Source organism: Scyliorhinus canicula, chromosome 6 (assembly GCF_902713615.1).
Source record: "Scyliorhinus canicula chromosome 6, sScyCan1.1, whole genome shotgun sequence".
In the NCBI taxonomy this organism is placed as follows: domain Eukaryota; kingdom Metazoa; phylum Chordata; class Chondrichthyes; order Carcharhiniformes; family Scyliorhinidae; genus Scyliorhinus; species Scyliorhinus canicula.
In genome coordinates, this window is record NC_052151.1 from 106,861,004 (window position 1) to 106,884,116 (window position 23,113).

Genomic DNA, 23,113 nt, shown 5'->3' on the forward strand with positions numbered 1-23,113 from the left:
TTGTCAAAACTGATGCACACAATTTGGCAAGTCAGACTGATGGGACTTCAATGATAAAATCATTTAATTTCACAGGGCATCGCAAATTTTCTTCCAATTTGACTGTTTCATTTCAAGTAACTTTACATGCACACAAAATACAAGAAAAAGTAACAAAATATTGGTTGAACAATTTTGCACTGGATTCAAATGTGCATCACCCAGAACAACAAACCCTTAAATTTATGATGTGCAAGATCTCCTGAGGATGTGTTGGCAGTGCTACAGCCATGCTGCTAATTCTTAGAATGATGTGCAGCAAGATGGGTGCATGTGTTGTTTATCATGAACTTTACTTCAGTGTCTCAGAAATGGTTTTACCTACATGATCATAAATGCAACCTCTTGTAATTGTAATAATTAATGCAGTAGAGTGCAGAATCAATTGTAGTCGTTAACTTCCCAAAGTTGCTTATAAAACATAATGATATAACTATCACCTCAAAAAATGTGAAATAAAGCTGCTATTTCATTTCTGAAGTTCAGGGCAAATGGTGACAAAAGGGAAGGAAACAGCTCATACAATTTATATCAACTGCCTTAAAATAGAACTGAGCAATTAAACATTTATTTTAACACAATATCGCAAACATCTGGAAGACGGCCATAATGTAAAGATTCACCGGGAATCTGTAGAGGGCAGGTAAATCCAAGTGAAAATTGTATTGGGTATGTGGAAAAAAGTAGTACTGTAGCATGATTATCATTACGAATAGAATTATCCCGAGCACTGCTATTTCCTGAAAGCTAAATTGTACCTTGAAATTAATCATTCAAACATTGGATTATTTTAACTGGTGAAGATTACATGGAGATAACAAGAACTTATATTTGGTACGTTTACCATTCTTTAAAAAAAAAGGATTAATTCAAATGTGTGTTACTGCCTTTTATCATGGAGCAGTTTTCCATTTGAAATGACCGGAGGGAAGTGCATTATGAAACACATTCTTTCAGCTTCAGATGAAATACGAGATTGGTACTAAATAAGTGATCATCTTGCATTGTGTTGAGTAACTCACACTGCAACATCCTGCGATTTGTGTCCGTTAGAGGTTGTCATCTGAACAGAATTTTTTCAATTGATTGGAAGTATGAACGTGTAACTACTGACCTGCATGGCTACCTGGCGAGGATTGCCCCTCTCACCGAGCATTTGTTAATATGACATTTTCTGGGGGCTGACAGTGTACCCAGTGTCAATCATCTATTCAACCCCTTCTGATGAATGGATAAAGGACATATACCAAAATGCCAGGGTAATCATCTCCTCAGCTGTTTGTTACCCTGGCCTGGGGTCAGCTTTTTAGTTTACTTGAAGTCCATGGATGGGAGCAGGTTCGTGTGATGGACTGGGCGGTATTCACGACTCTCTGAAGTTCCTTGTGCTCCTGGGCCGAGCAGTTGCCATACCAGGCTGTGATGCAGCCCGATAGGATGCTTTCTATAGTGCATCTGTAAAAGTTGGTAAGGGTTAATGTGGACATGTCGAATTTCCTTAGTTTCCTGAGGACGTATAGGCGCTGTTGTGCTTTCTTGGTGAGAGCGTCGACGTGAGTGGACCAGGACAGATTTTTGGTGATGTGCACCCCTAGGAATTTGAAACTGCTAACCATCTCCACCTCGGCTCTGTTGATGCTGATAGGGGTGTGTACAGTACTTTGCTTCCTGAAGTCGATGACCAGGTCTTTAGTTTTGCTGGCATTGAGGGAGAGATTGTTGTCGTTACACCACTCCACTAGGTTCTTTTATCTCCCTCCTGTATTCGGACTCGTCGTTATTCGAGATCCGGCCCACTATGGTCGTATCGTCAGCAAACTTGTAGATGGAGTTGGAACCAAGTTTTGCCACACAGTCGTGTGTGTACAGCGAGTAGAGTAGGGGGCTAAGTACGCAGCCTTGCGGGGCCCTCGTATTGAGGACTATTGTGGAGGAGGTTTTGGTGTTCATTCTTACTGACTGCATGGCTACCTGGCGAGGATTGCCCCTCTCACCGAGCATTTGTTAATATGACATTTTCTGGGGGCTGACAGTGTACCCAGTGTCAATCATCTATTCAACCCCTTCTGATGAATGGATAAAGGACATATACCAAAATGCCAGGGTAATCATCTCCTCAGCTGTTTGTTACCCTGGCCTGGGGTCAGCTTTTTAGTTTACTTCATACTGAGAGTAATTTCCTGCACTTTTTGAAACACTTGCAAAGGTAAAGGGGTCCACAACTTAGGAATGTCAACATGGAAACCTGAACTAAGTGACCCTGATGTTTCCAGGCATTGTTTAGAAATTGCCTTTCCATGTTTAGCTAATCTCATAAGAGTTCATACAATGCAGAAAATGCCAGTTTATTAAAGGTTTAATTTCTTATAACTCTACCCTTTTGATAAGGGTTATTGACTCGCACCATTAAATTTTAGCTCACATAGTTATTTCTAAATACTTGCGGTTTTCTTAATTTCTTGATTACATATCATGGATAACATACCTAAGATACAAGAATTATCTCATTACCATTGAAAGGTTGCGGTGCACAAAGAGGTCATTCAGCCAATCATGCCTGCACCAGCTGAAAAGAGAAAAAAATAAACTAGCCAGTCCTTTTAATTCTGCTTTCCAGCACTGGCCAGGGGTTATACAATCATAGAATTTACAGTGCAGAAGGAGGCTATTTGGCCCATCGAGTCTGCACCAGCCCTTGGAAAGAGCACCCCATCCAAGCCCACACCTCCACCCTATCCCCATAACCCCACCTAATCTTTTATGGACACTAAGGGCAATTTGGACATAGAATTTACAGTATAGAAGGAGGCCATTCGGCCCATCGAGTCTGCACCGGCTCTTGGAAAGAGCACCCCACCCAAGGTCAACACCTCCACACTATCCCCATAACCCAGTAACCCCACCCAACACTAAGGGCAATTTTGGACACTAAGGGCAATTTAGCATGGCCAATCCACCTAACCTGCACATCTTTGGACTGTGTGAGGAAACCGGAGCACCCGGAGGAAACCCACGCACACACGGGGAGGATGTGCAGACTCCGCACAGACAGTGACCCAAGCTGGAATCGAACCTGGGACCCTGGAGCTGTGAAGCAATTGGGCTATCCACAATGCTACCATGCTGCCCCGATCGATGGGTAATTTAGCATTACCCATCGACCTAACCCACACATCTTTAGCTGTGGGAGGAAACCGGAGCACCCAGAGGAAACCCACGCAGACACGGGGAGAACGTGCAGACTCTGCACAGACAGTCACCCAAGCCGGGAATTGAACCTGGGACCCTGGAGCTGTGAAGCAACTGTGCTAACCACTGTGCTGCCGTGCTGCCCTACTGTGCTACTGTGTTGGAGATTACAGCAATTCAGGTGGTTAGTACGTTTTAAATGAATTGAGCATTTCACCTTCAACCACCAATTAGGAGGTGAAGTTCAGATGCCTGCCACCCTTTGTGTGAAAATGTTTTTTCAAATGTTCCTTCTAATGCTTCTACAATCACCTTGAATCAATGCCTCTTGGTAGTTGACCCCTCGGCCAGAGGAAACAAGTACTTCCTGTCTACTCTATCTAAGCCCCTCATATTTTTGTACACCTCAATTAGATCACCCCTCAACCTCTTCTGTTCTAAGTGAAACAACCCGAGAATATAGAATCTTACTTCATAGCTGCAAATTTCAAGCCCTGGCAACATTCTTGTGACTCCCCTCTGCACTCTTTCCAAAGCAATTATGTATTTCCTGTAATGTGATGACCAGAACTATACTCAAAATTCCAACTGTACCCGAACCAGTGTTTTATACAGTTCCAGCAGTACCTCCCTGCTTTTGTATTCAGTACCATGCCCAATAAACAAAAGCATTCCATATGTTTTCTTTATCATCTTTATCCATCTGTCCTACCACCTTCAGGGACCTGTGGACGTGCACTCCAAGGTCTCTCACTTCATCAAGTAATTTATTGCGAATTCCCTTGCCTTGATTGCCTACCCAAAATGCATGACCTCACCTTTTCTAGATTGAATTCCACTTGCCACTTATCCGTCCACTCAACCAAACCATTGATATTATTCTGAAGACAACAGCTATCCTCTTTCATGATCAACTACACAACCTATTTTTCATCTGAAAAATTGCCAATCATGCTTCCCACATTTAAATCTAAATCATTAATATATACAACAAACAGCAAGGAACCCAACACTGAGCCCTCTGGAACTCCACTGGAAACAGCTTTTCATTTGCAAAACTATCCATCGACCATTACTCTTTGTTTCCTGTTGCTGAGTCAATTTTGGATCCAATTCGCCACGTTCCCCTATATCTCATGAGCATTTACTTTTCTGACCAGTCTGCTATGTGGCTCCTTGTCAAATGCCTTACTAAAGTCCATGTAGACAACATTCACGACACTATCCTCATCAACCCTCCTTGTTACTTCCACAAAAAATTGATTAAGGTAGTAAGACATGATCTTCCCTGAACAAAACCATTCTGACGAGCCCTGATCATTCCTTTCTAAGTGGCAGTTTATTCTACGTCTCAGAATTGATTCCAATAATTTTCCCACCACCAAAGTCAAACTGACTGGCCTATAATTTCCTGGCCCATCCCTCTCACCCTTTTAAAATAATGGTACAATGTCCTTGGACCACCAATCTTCTGGTACCTCAACCTGTATCCATTGAGAATTGGAAAATGATTCTTCGAGCATCTTCTATTTCCTCCATGGCTTCCTTTAACAGCCTGGGATCCAATCCATCTGGCCCTGGTGACTTATCCACCTTCAAGTGTGTCAGTCCCTCCAGCATTTTTTTTTCTTTAAAATTTTAGAGTACCCAATTCATTTTTTCCAATTAAGGGGCAATTTTAGCGTGGCCAATCCATCTACCCTGCACATCTTTGGGTTGTGGGGGCGAAACCCACGCAAACACGGGGAGAATGTGCAAACTCCACACGGACAGTGACCCAGAGCCGGGATCGAACCTGGGACCTCGGCGCCGTGAGGCATCAGGGCTAACCCACTGCGCCACCGTGCTGCCCCTCCAGCATTTTTTGATTATGTTTGTTGTATCTAATATTTCACACACATCTTTAACTAGAATGTCTGCATCATCCCTCTCCTAAGTGAAGACAGAGACAAAGTACTCTTTGAGAATCCTGTCCACAACTTTTGCATCAACGTGTATGTTCCCACGTATATCCATGATGGGCCCTTCTCTCTCCTTCGTTATTCCCATGTACTAGTAAAACATCTTTAGATTTTATCTGCCCATATTTTTTCCTATCCTCTGCTTGCTTTCCGAATTCTATTTTTTACTTCACCCCTGTACTTTCTATAATCCTATTGTCTTTCTACAGCATTAAACTTTATGTGACTGTCAAATACTTTCTTTTCCTGCTTTATCTGGTCCTGTATAATTCTAGATAGCCAGGGGGCTAAATATTTGGCAGTACCACCCTCTTTCCTGTGGGGACATGTCTACACCGTGCCCACAGAATCTCACTTTTGGATGTCTCCCACTGATTTGACACTCTTTTCCCCTAGAGAAGCTATGTCTCATCCACTTCCCCAGTCTACCTCGCGGCTTTATAAAATTTGTCTTTCCTCAGTTTGGAACTTTTATTCCTGTTCTATCTTTGTTTTTTTCCATAGTTATGCTAAGTCTAACTGTATTATGGTCACTATCTCCAAAATGGTCACCCACTGCTACTTCAACCACTTGCCCAGTTTCATTTCCGAGACAATCTGGGATTGTACCCTCTTGCGCTGGCTAAGCAAGTTCTCTTGAATGCATTTCAAGACTTTTGTGCACTTTGTGCCTTTCACACTCCTCGTAGGGTATGATCGACTTGTTTTTTTCCTTACAACTCAATGATATTCCTTCTTCGTTTGCGGGAGTGCTTTCTGGGCTATTGGCATGTTAGCACTGTTGTTTCACAGCGCCAGGGGCTTGGGTTCGATTCCCGGTTTGGGTCACTGCCTGTGTGGAGTCTGCACGTTCTCCCCGTGTCTGCATGGGTTTCCTCCGGTGCTCCAGTTTCCTCCCACAAGTCCCGAAAGACATGCTGTTAGGTAATTTGGACATTTTGAATTCTCCTTCTGTGTACCAAAACAGGCGCCGGAGTGTAGTGACTAGGGGCTTTTTACATTAACTTCATTGCAGTGTTAATATATGCCTACTTGTGACAATAATAAAGATTATTATTATTGTTGTATAATTTTTAAAAAACAGATTCCGCCTGGGCGTGAAAGATTCTCCAGGTCTCCATTCACCCATATGCATTTTCTGGATAATTCTTGTTGAGTGTTTATTTCTCCTTTTGTCTCCCTGTTTTTCAGGTGGCCTTGCCTGTCTGGAACTTGTTTCTTCAGTGCAGCTTCAGCATGCACTCCCAAATATTAAACGTTGCTTCACATGTTACAAATCACCTTTGAACACTCTCACCGATGTCCCAGTTCCTTCTTTAACCCTCTTGGAATTTCACATTTTTATGTCATCCCTGTCTGTTTTTTTTCTCCCCAAATTTTCTATTCGGCCATTGTTCCCTCAGCGATAAGTCACTTCATCGTGCTTGGTGATAATCTCTCTGTCCTTTACACTAATCTTTGGTTTACATTTGTCAAAGGTTTTTCAGGCCCAGCGGGATTGTTTTGTGTATTCTGCTAATCCGCTTCATCATCTGGGATTTCACTGTTTTTAAAAGGATGCATCATTTGAGTATTCTTCCTGACTCTTTCAGGTAATCTTCTGAAAAGCTCAAAGTAGGTCTCTGTCTTTGCTGATTCCCTCTGTGCGGCCTCAGTGTCTCAGAAGGTGGTCAGATTGTCAATTCAGTTCTCTCAAACAGTTCAAAGGCAAAAATGCAAATATCTCCAAGAGAAAGATGTCACTGTATTCATTTCATCTACACTTTCCTTTCACTGGCAAGTATATCAGTACAGGTTGATGTATTCTATTGAACTACAGCCACGGTGAGTTATCCCAATTCCTATTTAATTTTGTGTCCCTTTCCCTAATTCTATCGTCCTCGTATGGTTTAACATTCACAATCGTTGCCATCTTATCTCTGCCATGAACCAGTCCAAGACAAGGTTTCATAATATCTTTAAAGCAGAAACTAAACATCCCAACTTGATTCCAGGTATTAACATACTTTGATTGTTCTATCCCTCAAACAACATTTTATTTTCCCAAAGGTAACCCACTAGGTTTTGCCTGACTTTTTTCATTTTAGAATGATCCCAAATTAAAAAAGTTAACAGGTCTTGTTAGCATTGAATTTATTTCTTTGCAGAACAAACTTGTTTTGATGCCGACTTTTTTTATCAGCTTTGTTTGAAAGGATTTGATAATCCCTTTAAATGTTGGGTATATTTCCCTTTAAATGCTCCAAAAAAAACTTTTAAAAAATTCATTTATGGGAGGTGAGCATTATTTTACTGTTAATCACAAACAGGAATGAACCTTGTTCATAAATGTCGATTTATACTGATGTTTTATCAAGAAAATTTGTCAGAAGAATCTAAGAAATTGAACCTTAGTTGCCCTTAAGGAGGTGAGTTGCGATCTTCAACTGCTGAAGATAAGACCATAAGACATAGGAGTGGAAGTAAGGCCATTCGGCCCATCGAGTCCACTCCGCCATTCAATCATGGCTGATGGGCATTTCAACTCCACCTACCAGCATTCTCCCCGTAGCCCTTAATTCCTCGCGACATCAAGAATTTATCTATCTCTGCCTTGATGTAGGTACACCCGCAGTGCTGTTAGGGAGGGAGTTCCAGAATGTGGCCCCAACGACAGTGAAGGAATGACAATATATTTCCAAGTCAGGGTGGTGAGTGAGTTGGATGTTAACATGTACTAGATGCTGTGGTATGAAGAGGCAAGAGTTCAGCTCCTTTTTCACCAACACACCTTTAATGGTTCAAACTCACTCTGCACATAACTCTACAGATCATCACAAGCTCCAGAGTCCACCTGAAGCCCCTTTACATATCAGTGTCAATCATTGAACACTTAACATAAATGAGACAATCATTGAACACTTAACATAAATGAGACAACTAATTGCAATGTCTCTTAACCCATTACTTAACATTGGAGGGGAACCTCCAGGTGGTGGGGTTCCCAGGTACCTGCTGCTCTTGTCCTTCTAGATGGTAGTGATCGTGGGTTTCGAAGGTGCTGTCTAAGGAGCCTTGGTGAGTTCCTGCAGTGCATTTTGTAGATGGCACACAAGGCTGCCACTTTTCATGTCAAGTCATTTGATTAATTTCAAAAGCAATTATGCCCAGGCTTGGTCGTTTCACATCAAAGACAGAAGTGCTTGCAGTCAGTTTAGAGGTGAGTTCTATTTCTCCAGCATTCAAACACTTGATCTTGAATGAGAATTAAAAAAATAAAATAATTAACAGGATGTGGGATTCGCTGCTTAGGCCAGCATTTATTGCCACTCCCTAGTTGCCCTTCAGAAGATAGTGGTGAGTTGCCTTCTTGAACCGCTGCAGTTTCTGAGGTGTAGGTACACCCACTGTGTTGTTAGGGATGGATTCCAGAATTTTGCCCCAGTGACAGTGAAGGAACGGCGATATATTTCCAAGTCAGGGTGGTGAGTGACTTGGAGGCAAACCTCCAGGCAGTGGTGTTCCCAGGTACATGCTGCTCTTGTCCTTCTAGATGGTAGTGATCATGGGTTTGGAAGGTGCTGTCTAAGGAACCTTGGTGAGTTACTGCAGTATATCTTGTAGCTGGTACACATGGCTGCCACTCTTCGTCCATGGTGGAGGGTTTGAGGCGCGATTCACCAGCCTTGTTGCGCTCCCGCTCAAGTGAAACGAGGCTGGTGAATAGTGGGTGGGGCCATAAACAAGAACCGCGGCAGGTACCAAACAGTTTGCAATGTAACCGATCCGCTCCCGTAGGTGAAACCGAGATCTCACCTTAGCGTGGCGAGAACCCAATTATCGCCACCTAAGCCCTATTTCCATACAATTAGTGGGAGCTATGCATTATCCAAAGGCCTCCTGTGATTAATCGGCCTCCCCAGCAAGTGGTCACGCTGGCACTGATTATTACTTTTTAAAAACGTGAACCTGGTGGAAGGACTTCCGTGGTGTGCACGGCAGCTGCATGCTGGGGCAGTTGGTCATCCCTGGCCACTTCCAGGCCCACCCCAAGATGGACAGCTGGCTCTTGAGGGATAAGGTGTACCTGTTGAGGAACTGGCGAATGATGCCAGTACGGAGGCCGGAGACTGAAGCGGAGACCCAGTACAACGAGGTCCATGTGGCCACCCGGGCTGTGATCACGCAGTGCATCGGACTCCTCAAGATGCGGCTCCCATGCCTCAACCACTACAGTGGTGCCCTCCAGTGCACCGCTCGCCACTGCACCGCTCCCCAGTGCGTCGCTCCCTACTGCGCCGCTCCCCAGTGCGCCGCTCCCCAGTGCACCGCTCCCCAGTGCGCCGCTCCCCGCTGCGCCACTCCCCAGTGCACCGTTCCCCACTGCGCCGCTCCCCAGTGCACCGCTCCCCACTGCACCGCTCCCCACTGCACCGCTCCCCACTGCGCCGCTCCCCAGTGCGCCGCTCCCCAGTGCGCCGCTCCCCAGTGCGCCGCTCCCCAGTGCGCCGCTCCCCACTGCGCCGCTCCCCACTGCGCCGCTCCCCAGTGCGCCGCTCCCCACTGCGCCGCTCCCCAGTGCGCCGCTCCCCAGTGCGCCGCTCCCCAGTGCGCCGCTCCCCACTGCGCCGTTGCCCAGTGCGCCGCTCCCCAGTGCGTCGTTCCCCACTGCGCCGCTCCCCACTGCGCCGCTCCCCACTGCGCCGCTCCCCACTGCGCCGTTCCCCAGTGCGCCGTTCCCCACTGCGCCGCTCCCCAGTGCGCCGCTCCCGAGTGCGCCGTTCCCCACTGCGCCGCTCCCCACTGCGCCGCTCCCCAGTGCACCGCTCCCCACTGCACCGCACTCCAGTCCACTGCCCGAAGGGTCACCCACTTTGTGGCGGTCTGCTGTGCCCTCCACAACCTCGCACAGCAGTAGGGCGCCGAGCTGGAGATTGGTGATGAGGAACATGTGGCCACTGAGAACCAGGATGATTAGGCGGCCCCAGACCAGCAGGGGTAAGAGGATGAGGCCGGAGAGGAACCTGAGGACCAGCCGGAAGCTGCAGGACAGGCAGCAGCAGTGAGGGTCCAGCAAGCCCGGAGGTCCAGAGAGGCCTCATACTTGCCCGATTTACTTAGGACGCGCCTGGACCATCATTCCCCTCTCCCATTTCCCACCCTCCCAGGGTATGTAAGACATCATTCACACTTGTGCTCGCTCGCACTCATCACCTATACGCAGTGTGCCCGGGAGGATGCCTTGGAGGTCGGCCTGCGTTGTGGGAGAAAGTGACAGGGGAGTTATACTGGTTGTGTACAAGGGTGTTTATTATATTTTACAATTCCCCACTCTCCCATCGGTCCCTGGGATTCACCTTGCGATGGAGGAGTGGCTGGTTTGAGCCCTGCTGCCTCGCATCATCTGGTTCTGCGGTCCTGGTGGTTCCCAAATGTCTGCACCATCGTGTCGATGCTCCTCAGTGATTGGGGAATGCTCTGCAGCACCTCGGCAATGCCCAGCTGCGACTGGGACAAGCTCTGGAGTATCCCTGCTGGGACCCAGCTGGGTCCTGGGATCCAGTAGACCTCCAACTGCAGTCTCACCTGGGAGTCACTGCCTCCAATTGCAGTGTGGTGCTCACCAGATTGGGCCCCAGAAGTCAGTCCGCTAACATTTCCCAACAAGGTGTGTCTATATATCTGTGCTGGTGGAGGGTGGGATGACAGCTGTGTTATGGTGGAATCCTTAGAGCTCTCCTCTGAGGTGGTCTCATGGAAGACTGGAGAGTGGGCCACCAGGGATGGGCCGGTGCTGTTGGCTGGAGGACCTGCGGGAGAATGGACGTGTGGTCAGTGAGAAGGATGGGTCAATCAGTAAGGCACTAAACAGCTCACGTTTGACAGGTCCTCCGGGTGGAGCCAGGGCACGCTTCGCAAAGGTGGTGAGGATTCTAATATCAGGCACACCGCCGCCAGTCTGGGCCCTCTCCTGGCAATTGTGGGCGAGCTTTTCCTGATGTGTTATGGCCCAGGGTTTAGAGAACCCCAAAGTGTATTATGAAGTTCACCTGACTCACAACTTTGAATAGATTGTGGTTATGGGGAGCACATGGGCCTACTTTACAGGTGTGATGCAACAGAGAATTAAAGTACTTTTAAACTAAAACAATGTTTATTTATGAAAGTAATCCTTAATCTTTCCTTGCAACATCCATAAGACAAAAGACCCTTTTCAACACCGAGATCAGGTTTAACTTCTCTACTGAGAGCAGTTATCACTTTGAAATCACCCAAATGATCTGGAGATCTTGCAGAGAGATCCTTATACAGCTGCTTGCTTTTCCTGCAGCTATCCAGCTCTCAAAACAAAACTAAAAACACCCTGTAGCTGCCTGCTCGAAGCAAAAGTGAAAGACAGACAGCCCAGCTCCACCCACACGCTGATATCACTGCAGCTGTCTGACAAACACCCATTTCTTAAAGGTACTCTCACATGACAGGAGGCACAAAAAGGGCATTGTTAGCCATACGTGTGCTCCCACCTCTGCTGGGTCTGTCCTGCCGGTGGGACAGGACATACCGAGGAATGATGATCGTGGCGCCTCGGACATTGTGTGTAAGGTGTGATTTGGTGAATATGACTATGTCAGGCTGTGGCTGGACTAGTCTGTGAGACAGCTCTCCCAACTTTGGCACAGATGTTAGTAAGGAGGACTTTGAAGGGATGACAGAGCTGGGTTCACCGTTGTCGTTTCCGGTGCCTGGGCCGATGCCGGTGGTCCGTCTGGTTTTGTTCCTTTTTGTATTTTCATAGCGGTTAGATAGAACTGAGCAGCTTGCTTAGGCCATTTCCAAAAGAATTAAGAGTCAACCACATTGCTGTGGGTCTGGAGTCACGTGTAGGCCAGACCAGGTAGGGATGACAATTTCCTTCCCTAAAGGACATTTGTGAACTGATGGGTTTTTATTACAATCAACAATGGTTTCATCATTAGACTCTTTTAATTCCAGATATTTTATTGAGTCTAAATTGCACCATCTGCTGTGGTGGAATTCGAACCGGGGTCCCCAGATCGTTACCCTGGGTCTCTGGATAGCTAGTCCAGCGTCAATACCACTACCGCCTCCCCCGAATGGTAACAAATGGCCTGAAGTTTAAGGTCAAATCTCTGAAAGACAAAGCTTTAGTTCTCAAAACTATTGGGTTCACGTGGACCTAGAAACCATCATCATATGTTCACTCTTCTCCGGGGCCGGCACGGGGCACAGTGTTTAGCACTGCTGCCTACACCTCTGAGAACACGGGTTCAAATCCCGGCCCTGGGCCACTGCCCGTGTGGAATTTGCACATTCTCCCCATGTGTGCGTGGGTTTCACCCCCACAACCCAAAGATGTGCAGGTTAGATGGATTGGCCATGCTAAATTGACCCTTAATTGGGAAAAAAAAAACAATTGGGTACTCTAAATTTATTTTTAAAAAGTTCACTCCACTCCAGGAAACCACGAGAGAATATACAGAAAACAAGAAAGACCTCTAGTTTGTTACATTAACAGACATTGTATAATGGGCTGGATTCTCCACTACCCACTGCCGGTAGCGGAGTTAATGTGTCATGTGTACTGAGGTACAGTGAAAAGTATTGTTCTGCATTTGGTCCAGGCGGAGAACCTGGGCAAAAGACACGATCACCGTCGGGCAAAAGACACGATCACCGTCTACCGATTCTCTGGTCCTCCGCTGGCCACGGCATCGAGGTTCACGCCCTGTGCCAGCAGGAGGATTGGTCTGAACCCATTTGCATCTTTTAATGCGCCGAGCATCATATTCTCCAAGCCTGCGTGATTCTCCAGTCCTCTGTGCCGGGAGTCACGTGGTGGGATTTGGTGCAGGTATTTACAAACACGACTCTGATGCAGTGCACCAAGGGAGCAACTCTTTAAGGGAGTTTCCCCTCAAAGTCCATCCAAGGGGGACCCTCCATCCCTACTCCATTTTAGTGAACCCCCCCCCCCCCTCCCCCATGCAATTTCAGAGACCCCTCCCCAACTTCAGAGACCCACCATCTGGAGCCCGCCCCCCCCCCCCCATTGGGAGACCCCCACCTGGATTTGGATTTTATTTATTGTCACGTGTACCGAGGCACAGTGAAAAGTATTGTTCTGTGTACAGTCAAGACCAATCATTCCAGACATAACAAAAAATAGGACATACATGAATACACAATGCAAATACATAGACACCGGCATCGGGGTATGAAGAGATCAGTTCAGTCCATAAGAGGGTCAATTGAGGAAGCAAGGCCCCTGCTTGGAAGCCCTCCCATAAGAGAGGTCCCTGTCTGGAAGCCTCCCGCATAAGAGCCTCGTTGGGTTAGCCTTGTATTTTGGGAGGGCGGGTGACCTAGAAAACCCGGGGGGTTAGTTGGGGGGATGGTGAAGTTGGAAATGCATTGCCGGGGCGGGGGGGCGGGGGTTTAACAACTTGAAATGAAATGAAAATGAAAATTGCTTATTGTCAAGAGTAGGCTTCAACGAAGTTACTGTGAAAAGCCCCTCGTCGCCACATTCCGGCGCATGTCCGGGGAGGCTGGTACGGGAATTGAACCGTGCTGCTGGCCTGCTTGGTCTGCTTTAAAAGCCAGCGATTTAGCTCAGTGAGCTAAACCAGCCCCTAATGGGAATCCCTCACAATCCCACCATACATAAATTTACATGATGTGGAGATGCCGGTGTTGAACTCGGGTGAGCACAATAAGAAGTCTTCCACTAGGTTGAAGTCCAACTGGTTTGTTTCAAATCACTAGCTTTCGGACCAAAGCTCCTTCCTCAGGTGAATTAGGTGATGCAAAACAAACCTATTGGACTTTAACCTGATGTCGTAAGACTTCTTACGAAATTTACATGACAAGGGACTGTGAATCTCTTCAGATTTGCACTCCCAGCACAAATACAAATCAGTTGTGATTCATCTCCAGCGGGCTAGCATAGCCTCCCAAATGGGCGTCAATATATATATATATATAAATATATATATGATGTGTGTGTATATTTATATTTGCACAATCGCAGGGTGGCACAGTGGTTAGCACGTGCCTCACAACACCAGAGACCCGGCTCAATTTCGTCCTTGGGTCACCGTCTGTGTGGAGTATATATGTCGTGTGGAGTACCTAATTTGTATTTTTTCCAATTCAGGGGCAATTTAGTGTGGCCAATTCACCTATCCTGCACATCTTTTGGTTTGTGGGGGTGAGACCCATGCAAACACAGGGAGAATGTGCGAACTTCACAAGGACAATGTGTAGGTTGGGTTAAGGGATTACGGGGATTGGGTGGGGTGGTCCTGGCAGTGGACATATGTAGAGTACTCTTTCAGAAGGGTTGGTGCAGACTCGAGGGTCGAATGGCCTCCTTCTGCACTGTGTAGGTATTCTGTTATTTGATGATATGTGTGTGAATGTATGGTCAATTCACATGAGAGCTAACCTATGTCAATGTCCTTTGAGGATGGGTATGAGATGAAAATATCAGAAAACATAATACAAAAATGCAATATCTTTGTGTGAACATAGACATCCATTTTTTTAAAAACAATGCATTCTGCCCCTATCATAGTGATGTATGGCAATTCTGGAGAAATGCTTTTTGCAACATCAAGCAGATTAGTCATGGAGACATAGGCCGAGTGCTTTACATCCCCAAAAGAGGCCTTTGGCCCCTCATGTCTGTGCTGGCTATCAAGCATTTATTTATTCTCATCTTTTCCAGCACTTGTTCCGTAGCCTTGTATGCTGTGGTGTTTCAATTGCTCATCAAAATGCTTATTAAATGTTATGAGGGTCCCCGCCTTTACCACTCTTTCAGGCAGTGAGTTTCCGATGCCCACCACTTTCTGGGTGAAAAGGTTTCTCCTCAAATCCCCTCTAAATCATCTGCTCATTACTTTCAATCTATGCCTCCTGCTTAGTGAATCCTCAACCAAGGAGAAAAGCTTTTTTCTATCTATGCCCTTCAGAATTTTATACACCTCAATTATGTTCCCCCTCCGCCTTCTCTGCTCTTAGAAGAACATCCCCAACCTGACCAGCCTCTCTTCATAGCTGAAACACTGTAGCCCAGGAAATATACTGGGGAATCCCCTCTGCACCTTTTCTGCTGCAATCATATCCTTCCTATAGTGCTTTTTTTCAGCTCCATCATAGCCTCCCTGCTGTTACATTCTATGCCTCAGCTGATAGGCAAGTATCCCATATGCCTTCTTATCCACTTTATCTACCTGTCCTGTCTTCAGAGACCTAGAGACACGTACCCCAAAGGTCCCTCTGGTCCTCTGTACTTCCTCATGTCCGACTGTTCATTGTGTATCCCAAAATGCATCACCTCAGACTTTTTCAGGGTTAAATTCCATTTGCCACGCACTATCACCCTTTAACCTAAGGGTTTCCTCCTCGCTGTTTACCACACTACCAACCTTTGTGTCATTTGCGAACTTTCTGATCATACCACCCACATTTCGTCTAGATCATTAATGTACACTACAAACAGCAAGGAACCCAGCACCGATCCCTGTGGTACACCACTGGGCGCAGCCTCTCCAGTCACAAAAATAACCATCGACCAACACCTTCTGCCTCCCTGCCGCTAAGCCATTTTTGGATCCAATTTGCCAAATTGCCTTGGATCCCATGGGCTCTTATCTTGATCAGTCCACCACGTGGGACCGTGTCAAAAGGCTTACTGAAGTCTATGTAGACTACATCAATTACACTGCTCTCATCTACACATTTAATCACCTTTTCGGAAAATTTAATCAAATTTGTTAGACATGATCATCCCTTGACAAACCCATGCTGACTTGATTAATCCTTATCTCTTCAAGTAGAGATTAATTCTGTCGCTCAGAATTTTTTCCAATTTTTTTATTACCATTGATGTTAGACTCACTGACCTGTAATTACCTGGATTTCCCTACTTCCCTTCTTAAATAATGGTACCACATTTGCTGTCCTCCTATGGCACCTCTCCTATTGCCAGAGAGAATTTCAAAATTAACGTCAGAGCTCCTGCAATCTCCTCTCTTGCCTCAAATAACAGCCTGGGATACATCTCATCTGGGCCTGGATATTTATCCACTTTTAAGCCTACTAACACCACTAACACCACCTTTCTCAATGCTAATCTGTTCAATTATATCACAGTCCCCTTCCCTGCTTTCTATACCTACATTCTCCTTCTCCATAGTGAACACATGCAAATTATTCATTTAATACTTCACTGATGTCTTTTGACTTCACACACAGGTTGCCACTTCCTGGTTACCCTCTTGTCCTTAATGTACTTGTACAATACCCTGGGATTTTCCTCTATTTTACCCGTCAGTGTTTTTTCATGCCCCCTCTTCGCTCTCCTGATTTATTTTTTAAGTACCCCTACCTACGCTTTCTATACTCCTTTAATGCATCCTGTTTTCAGCCCTCTGTCTTCCTTTTTTTTCCTGATTCAATCCTGTATTTCCCTCCATATCCAGGGTTCTCTCAACGTTTTGGTCCCATTCTTTACCTCTGCAGAAGGTAAGTTTTCCCCCAACGTGTCTCTGAAGATTCTACACCTCGGAATATTGAGCTGCCAGTCCTGCCCCTTCTTCAATCATTTCTCTGTGATAGTAATATCATACTCCCATTTCTTATCAATGCCCTCATTTGTCTTGCCGTAAGACTCCTTGCATTAAAATAAATGCCATCCCGTCTTGCCATATTCTTTGAGCCTTAACATGTCTATCTTTGCTCTGCTGTCCAGACTGACTTGGTTTTCCTTCTATATTTAGCTGTGCATCACCCCCTACTGCACCTCCACACTGTGACCCAGTTTAGTTTAGCCAATTGCGTTGTTGTTCTCCAACATGTGTCCCAGATCTCAGCCTCAGAGGAGTTCTGTTGTGGCATTTCTCTCTTTCATTAATTTCTCACATCAGCTTTGCTGAGAATTATGTCAAATATATGCTAGATTATGGGCTGTTGTGCACTGTCCCACTCATGTCTCCATTAAGCAGTTTGGGATCACAGCTATACAGGAGCTTGCCGTGTGGGCATTTTTCTGTGATAAATAATATGTGTATACAGATGAACAATTTTTTTTAAATGACCACGGACGGAAGAAATAAAATGGGCCGTACACAGCAACTAAATTACAAAGGGACCATTGGTGCCTACTATGAATTGGAATTTGACTCCTGACCTCGTTTGACTTTCCACTCATCAATTAGAATAGAATCTCTTTCCTTTTTGCTCTTTTCTTTTTACCCATCCTCTTTCAGTTTTTTCACTTCTCCACTCTCTCAAATCCCTACCCCCAACTTGTCAGCACTCCCCAATCTTTCTAATTTCCTGCTGCTGTGCCAGGCATGCCTCCCGTTTAGATATGTCTACAGCTTGCCTTGTATCTCTCCTTGCATCCTCTGAAGAATCCATCCAGGTACTCAGCACAGTAACATTATGAGCAACCACATCTGCAGCATCCTGTTCCTCTGTCAATCTTACTGCCCTGTTTGGGGGCGGGGGGAAGAGAGAACTAACCGTGACCATCTCCTCACTGTTCTTTCTTCCTGTGGACTCTGACTAAGGATTGGTTGTCTTGCATCTCTCCCTCAGAAAGTCTGTTCACTAATGAATATGATGCTTGCCATTCGTGAATTTACTTTGGATAATAATTTTGATTATCGTGATACCTGACTTAGGGGTGATCACACATTCTCCCTAAAGGAAGCCTCTGCACTTGGCTGCTCCTTCCAGCACTTGACCTATGGGGTGGAGGTGTAGTTTTCTTACCAATTGCACCTTGGTCTGCTCCCTGACTCCTCGAACGGTTACTCCTCCTTTGAGCATCTTGCCTTGTTCCACACTGCACCTTTCATTTAAAATCTCTGTTCTCGACCACCAAAGTATCACAACAATTTCAGCATCCTTTATTCCTCTAATTCTAGCCCACTGAGCCTCTTGATTTTGTTCATTCGGCCATTGGCACTCTTGTCTTACAGCTGGACAGACCCTAAACTATGGAACATTTCTACCTCTCTGCAATACTTTCTTCTTTTAAGATTCTTCTTAAAACCTATATGTTTCACCTACCATTTGTCTATCTATAATAATAGAATCCAAAGTAATGAAATAAAAGTGCTGCATGATTTGGGCAAGATGCTTGGTGTTGTTGAACAATGAGTTATTTCCAGCAAAACCTACTTGTTTTATAGAGTGATACGTTATAGATATAGAACAGTACAGCACAGAACAGGCCCTTCGGCACTCGATGTTGTGCCGAGCAATGATCACCCTACTCAAACCCACGTATCCACCCTATGCCTGTAACCCAACAACCCCCCCCCCCCCCAACCTTACTTTTTAGCATGGCCAATCCACCTAACCCGCACATCTTTGGACTGTGGGAGGAAACCGGAGCACCCGGAGGAAACCCACACACACACTGGGAGGACGTGCAGACTCCGCACAGACAGTGACCCAGCCGGGAATCGAACCTGGGATCCTGGAGCTGTGAAGCATTTATGCTAACCACCATGCTACCGTGCTGCCCCTTTTCGACAAAGGTTTGGCTCGAGGGATGACTTTCAATAGATCGCAGCGAGATAGCTGCTCTGCTACGTATGAAACCCTGAGCCAGAATCAGGTCGTCTACGAATATTTTAGCACCAGGTTCCCCATGAACATTGTGTGCGTTTATAGAGAGATTATAGTTGATTGATAAAATGGTCAAATGAGTGGTTTAAAATGTTTTTAATAGATGAAATGCACTGAGACAAATGCTGGTCACTTCCTTATCAAGCACACCTCTGCAGATGGGAAATCGGATTTGTATTGAATAGCTCGTGGAAAAATATTGTCCAAATTAAAAATGTATGGACCTGCAGAATGTAATGCATATTCCACTTAATTTAATACATTATTATTTAGCCAAGTAATTGATATAATTCTTCCTGAAACTATTGATTGTTTCTGTACTCTGACAGACAGCCGACCATGGCACATTAGGAGACACATTATATGTCCATTTTATTCAGAGTTAGCTAAATCTCAATTTCTTTATCCCACAGAGACTGTGAAGACAAGATTTCAAGCAAATGGCATTTTGACTGGAGACAGCAAAGCTTTTAAACCTCACCTGACCTTTATGAAACTATCAAGGGCACCAAAACTACGTCACCAGGTCAGATCACATTTCCAATCAATCACAAGCAGGTATATAAGTACAGCCAATATCAGAAACAGTCAACTGGAATTGCTCAGCTCTGAACGCTGCTGCTATGCAGAAAATTTAGTGAACGCTGCCCTTAAGAGAAGTATATTGGTTCTTAATAACCTTTTCTTTGTCACGCAATAAGGTATGTCCTTTTATTTCTGCGTTTTGAAAAAATGGTAGTGGAGCAGAGATGGATGAAACAGTGGGGTTGCTGAAGGTCTGGAGATCTATGTTGTAGGATGTTGGTCTTTAGCTCATGGTGAATTGATTGACATCACACTAATAATTTTGTTTTTGGTCATCATTGTAAGAGATGTGAGCAATATAGATTTTGTAAAGAAAATTACTTTTCTATGCCATCAATATCCAGCATTACCAGGCCAGTGCCTTATTTTCAAGTTTAGGAGGATGCTTCTTCTTGAAACTTTTCACACCTATTTTTCAAGCTTGCTATCTGTCTGGCCAATCGGAGTAACCAGCGATTTGTGTTAAATGTGATGGGAGGCGAGTTGCATGCACTTATTTTACACAGAACTATTATAGCACACAAACAGAGGAGATGTTCATCCCTGTCAACCGAACAGAAACTAATCCAACCTCTAACCCACTGCACCATCCAATCCCTAAGTTTGAAATATTAATTCTTTTATGTTCTGTGTTAAATTGGAACCAACGCTTTAAAATGAAACAAGCATTTCTAACATTGCACAACAAACCCTGAAAACTCTCTTTATGTGGGAACTGTTGGCAGAGTACAGTAGCAGTAGCTACACAGGAAGACATGAATAATTCTGATACACTCGCTGTGCGAAATGGTGCTAATGGAGTTCCACACTTACCCTATGAAAAGCATGCCTGTATGCACAAAGTGTGATCTGTCCTGACTTCTGTAATGCTATGCTGTTTTCAGTGAGGCAAAGATGGAGTAAAGGTATATAAAATATAAGCAAGGCAGCACGGTAGCATGGTGGTTGGCATAGATGCTTCACAGCTCCAGGGTCCCAGGTTCAATTCGCGGCTGGGTCACTGTCTGTGCGGAGTCTGCACGTCCTCCCCGTGTGTGCGTGGGTTTCCTCCGGGTGCTCCGGTTTCCTCCCACAGTCCAAAGATGTGCGGGTTAGGTGGATTGGCCATGCTAAATTGCCCTTAGTGTCAAAGTAAGGTTAATGGGGGGGGGGTTACTGGTATAGGGTGGATACGTTAGGCTTGAGTGGGGTGATCATTGCTCGGCACAACATCGAGGGCCGAAGGGCCTGTTCTGTGCTGTACTGTTCTATGTTCTATATGCGAACAGTGTGCAGTGAAAGCAGTGCATCTCAAACTATCTGATGTGGCGGACCGGCAGTTTTTTTTTTTCAATGTGCCAGGGACCGGTGAGCAAAACAAGCCAATCCAGGATTACTGTCTCTTTCTTTTCTGGAAACACTCCACGTACCGGTAGATGATGGCTCGCGTACCGGCACCGGTACGCGTACCACATTTTGAGAAGCAGTGCAGTGAAAGTATGGTTAGCATTAAGAGCAACTGATAGATTACTTTTGGCAATTTATGTATTGCCCAACTCCTTTTGAATGAGGTGTTTTGGTGCAGAATAACACAGGTGTAACTTGCTACATTTTGTTCCCGTAATGAGATCTTGTAAATCGAAGAATAATTTTATTTAAATAATTTTATTACATGTATTTCTACCTCCATAACATTATCTTCACCCCGTCTGAGCTCTACTGCAGAAACCCTCATTCTTGATTTGTTGACACTAGTCTCATCCTGTTGACTCTAGTGCGTTTCTGGCTGGTCTCCCCTATTCTACTTTCCATAAATTTGAAGTCACCCAGATGTCTTAAACATAGAAACATAGAAGATAGGATCAGGAGGAGGCCATTCGCCTTTTCGAGCCTGCTCCGCCATTTGTCACAAACATGGCTGATTGCCCAACTCAATAGCCTAATCCTGCTTTCTCTCCATAGCCCTTGCTCCCATTCACCTCAAGTGCCATATCTAGCCGTCTCTTGAATGTATTGTCTTGTAGTAAGTGGCATTCCCCTGTCACCCCTGTGCTCGCTGACCTATATTAACCCTCAGTCAAGCAATTCATTTTAAATTCTCATCATTGTTTTCAAATCCCTCCATGGCCCTCTTTCCTCTGTAATCTCCACTAGCCCCTCTTGAGATACCTGTGCTCCTCTAAGTTAGGCCTCTTGAGTGTCCCCAATTTTAATTGCCCCAATATTGGTGGCCATGCCTTCAGCTGCTTAAGCCCTAAGCTTTGAAATACCCTCTTGCACGTCTCCACCTCTCTAACTCGATGGATTAAGCTTTTGGTCATCTGACCTATGAAGTACTTGTGTGTTTGGCGTCATATTTTGTTTAAAATGCTCCTGTGAAATGGATGTTCTATTATATTAGAAGAGCTATATAGATGTCATTTGTTCTCTCACCTCTCTTATCAAATCTTATTTCTCTACTACCCATCCAAGTCCTATAAAACGTTTTACAATGATGTATGTTCACTGCATGCCTCCTTCAGCCTCTTCACTGAGTGACTTCTTGTCCTCGGTGATTTTAGCATGGATCTCCTTTGAGTTCATTGCCCTCCCTAAATCTTATCCTTCATTTAACTTCCCCATCCTATATTCACATCCAACCCCTTGTCTTTTCCATCTTGTGGCACCTCGGATCCCATCATAGGAATCACAGATCAGGTCATCTCTGATCGCTTGTTGTATTGCTTTCCACCCATATCTCCTTCCACTTCCCTATCCTACTTTCTGTAGCCCCCCCCGCCCTGGAAAAATCCCCCTCTTAATTAATTTACAACTGTATTTTCAAAACACCAACTGTCCTTAGCCCTCCATTTCTGCAGCTACCAATCTGCGTGACCACACCCTCACTTCCACCTTTGATGCCATAGTTCCCATTGAAATCACCAATTCATTCTCTCTTCAAAAACTGCTCACAATTCCAGGATCTTCCTCTGCTTCTTTACTGTTCAGCAAACTGTCTTTTTTCAATCCATCTCCCTTTTCTCTGAAACCATCACCTCCAAAACCAAGCTTTCCTCTCGTTCCCCCCTCATGCCCTCTCTGAGCGCATCTTGACCATAAGGTCCACTTCCTGCTCATTAAACCCTATGTCCAACAAACTGCTGACCAAATAATTTCCATTTCTGGCTCCAAAGGGAACAGCTTTTGTTCATGGTTCTCGCGCCGCATGGAGCTCCCCTCGCCTTCAAATCTACTGTTTTTAAAAAATATATTTTTATTAAGACATTTATAAGTGAGCATCAAATACAACCAAGATCAAAACAATAACAAAAAGATAACAAACTGGAGATTACATTGTAACTAAATAAGTAACCAACAACCACAACCCACCCTCCCTACCATACTCCCACCCTCTCTGCCTCTACCTTTTCTTATTAACCCTAAAAATCCCACCCCCCCCACTCCCACTTCCTGCTGACTTTGCCGTCCTGGAAGAAGTCAGTGAAAGGCTTTTATCTCCGGGCGAACCCTTCCATCGACCCTCTTAAGGCAAACTTAATTTTCTCCAGCTGAAGGAAACCCGCGAGGTCACTCATCCATAGCTCCGGTTTCGAGTCCCTCCACCCCAACAGGATCCATCTCCGGGCTACCAAAGGCCAGAACGTCTGTCTCTTTCACCCCTGGAATCCCGGGTCTTCCGACACTCCAAACACTGCCAATTCTGGACTCGG

At 45.3% G+C, this 23,113-nt stretch overlaps 1 protein-coding gene across 3 annotated transcripts in view; it reads left to right on the plus strand.

The window, feature by feature from the left end:
* Positions 1–23,113, plus strand: part of LOC119967375 (A-kinase anchor protein 7-like) — a 292,631-nt gene that overhangs the window by 50,832 nt on the left and 218,686 nt on the right. The window contains exon 5 of one of the 3 annotated variants that reach the window (XR_005460971.1): positions 19,253–19,281. Coding sequence is in view for 1 of the 3 variants with exons in the window: in XM_038799864.1 (XP_038655792.1) it covers positions 19,253–19,365 (113 nt within the window). In the remaining 2 variants the exon portion in view is untranslated. Of the gene's footprint in view, positions 1–19,252; positions 19,366–23,113 lie in introns of those variants that run through there. The other 2 variants (XR_005460970.1, XM_038799864.1) reach the window with 2 other exon arrangements.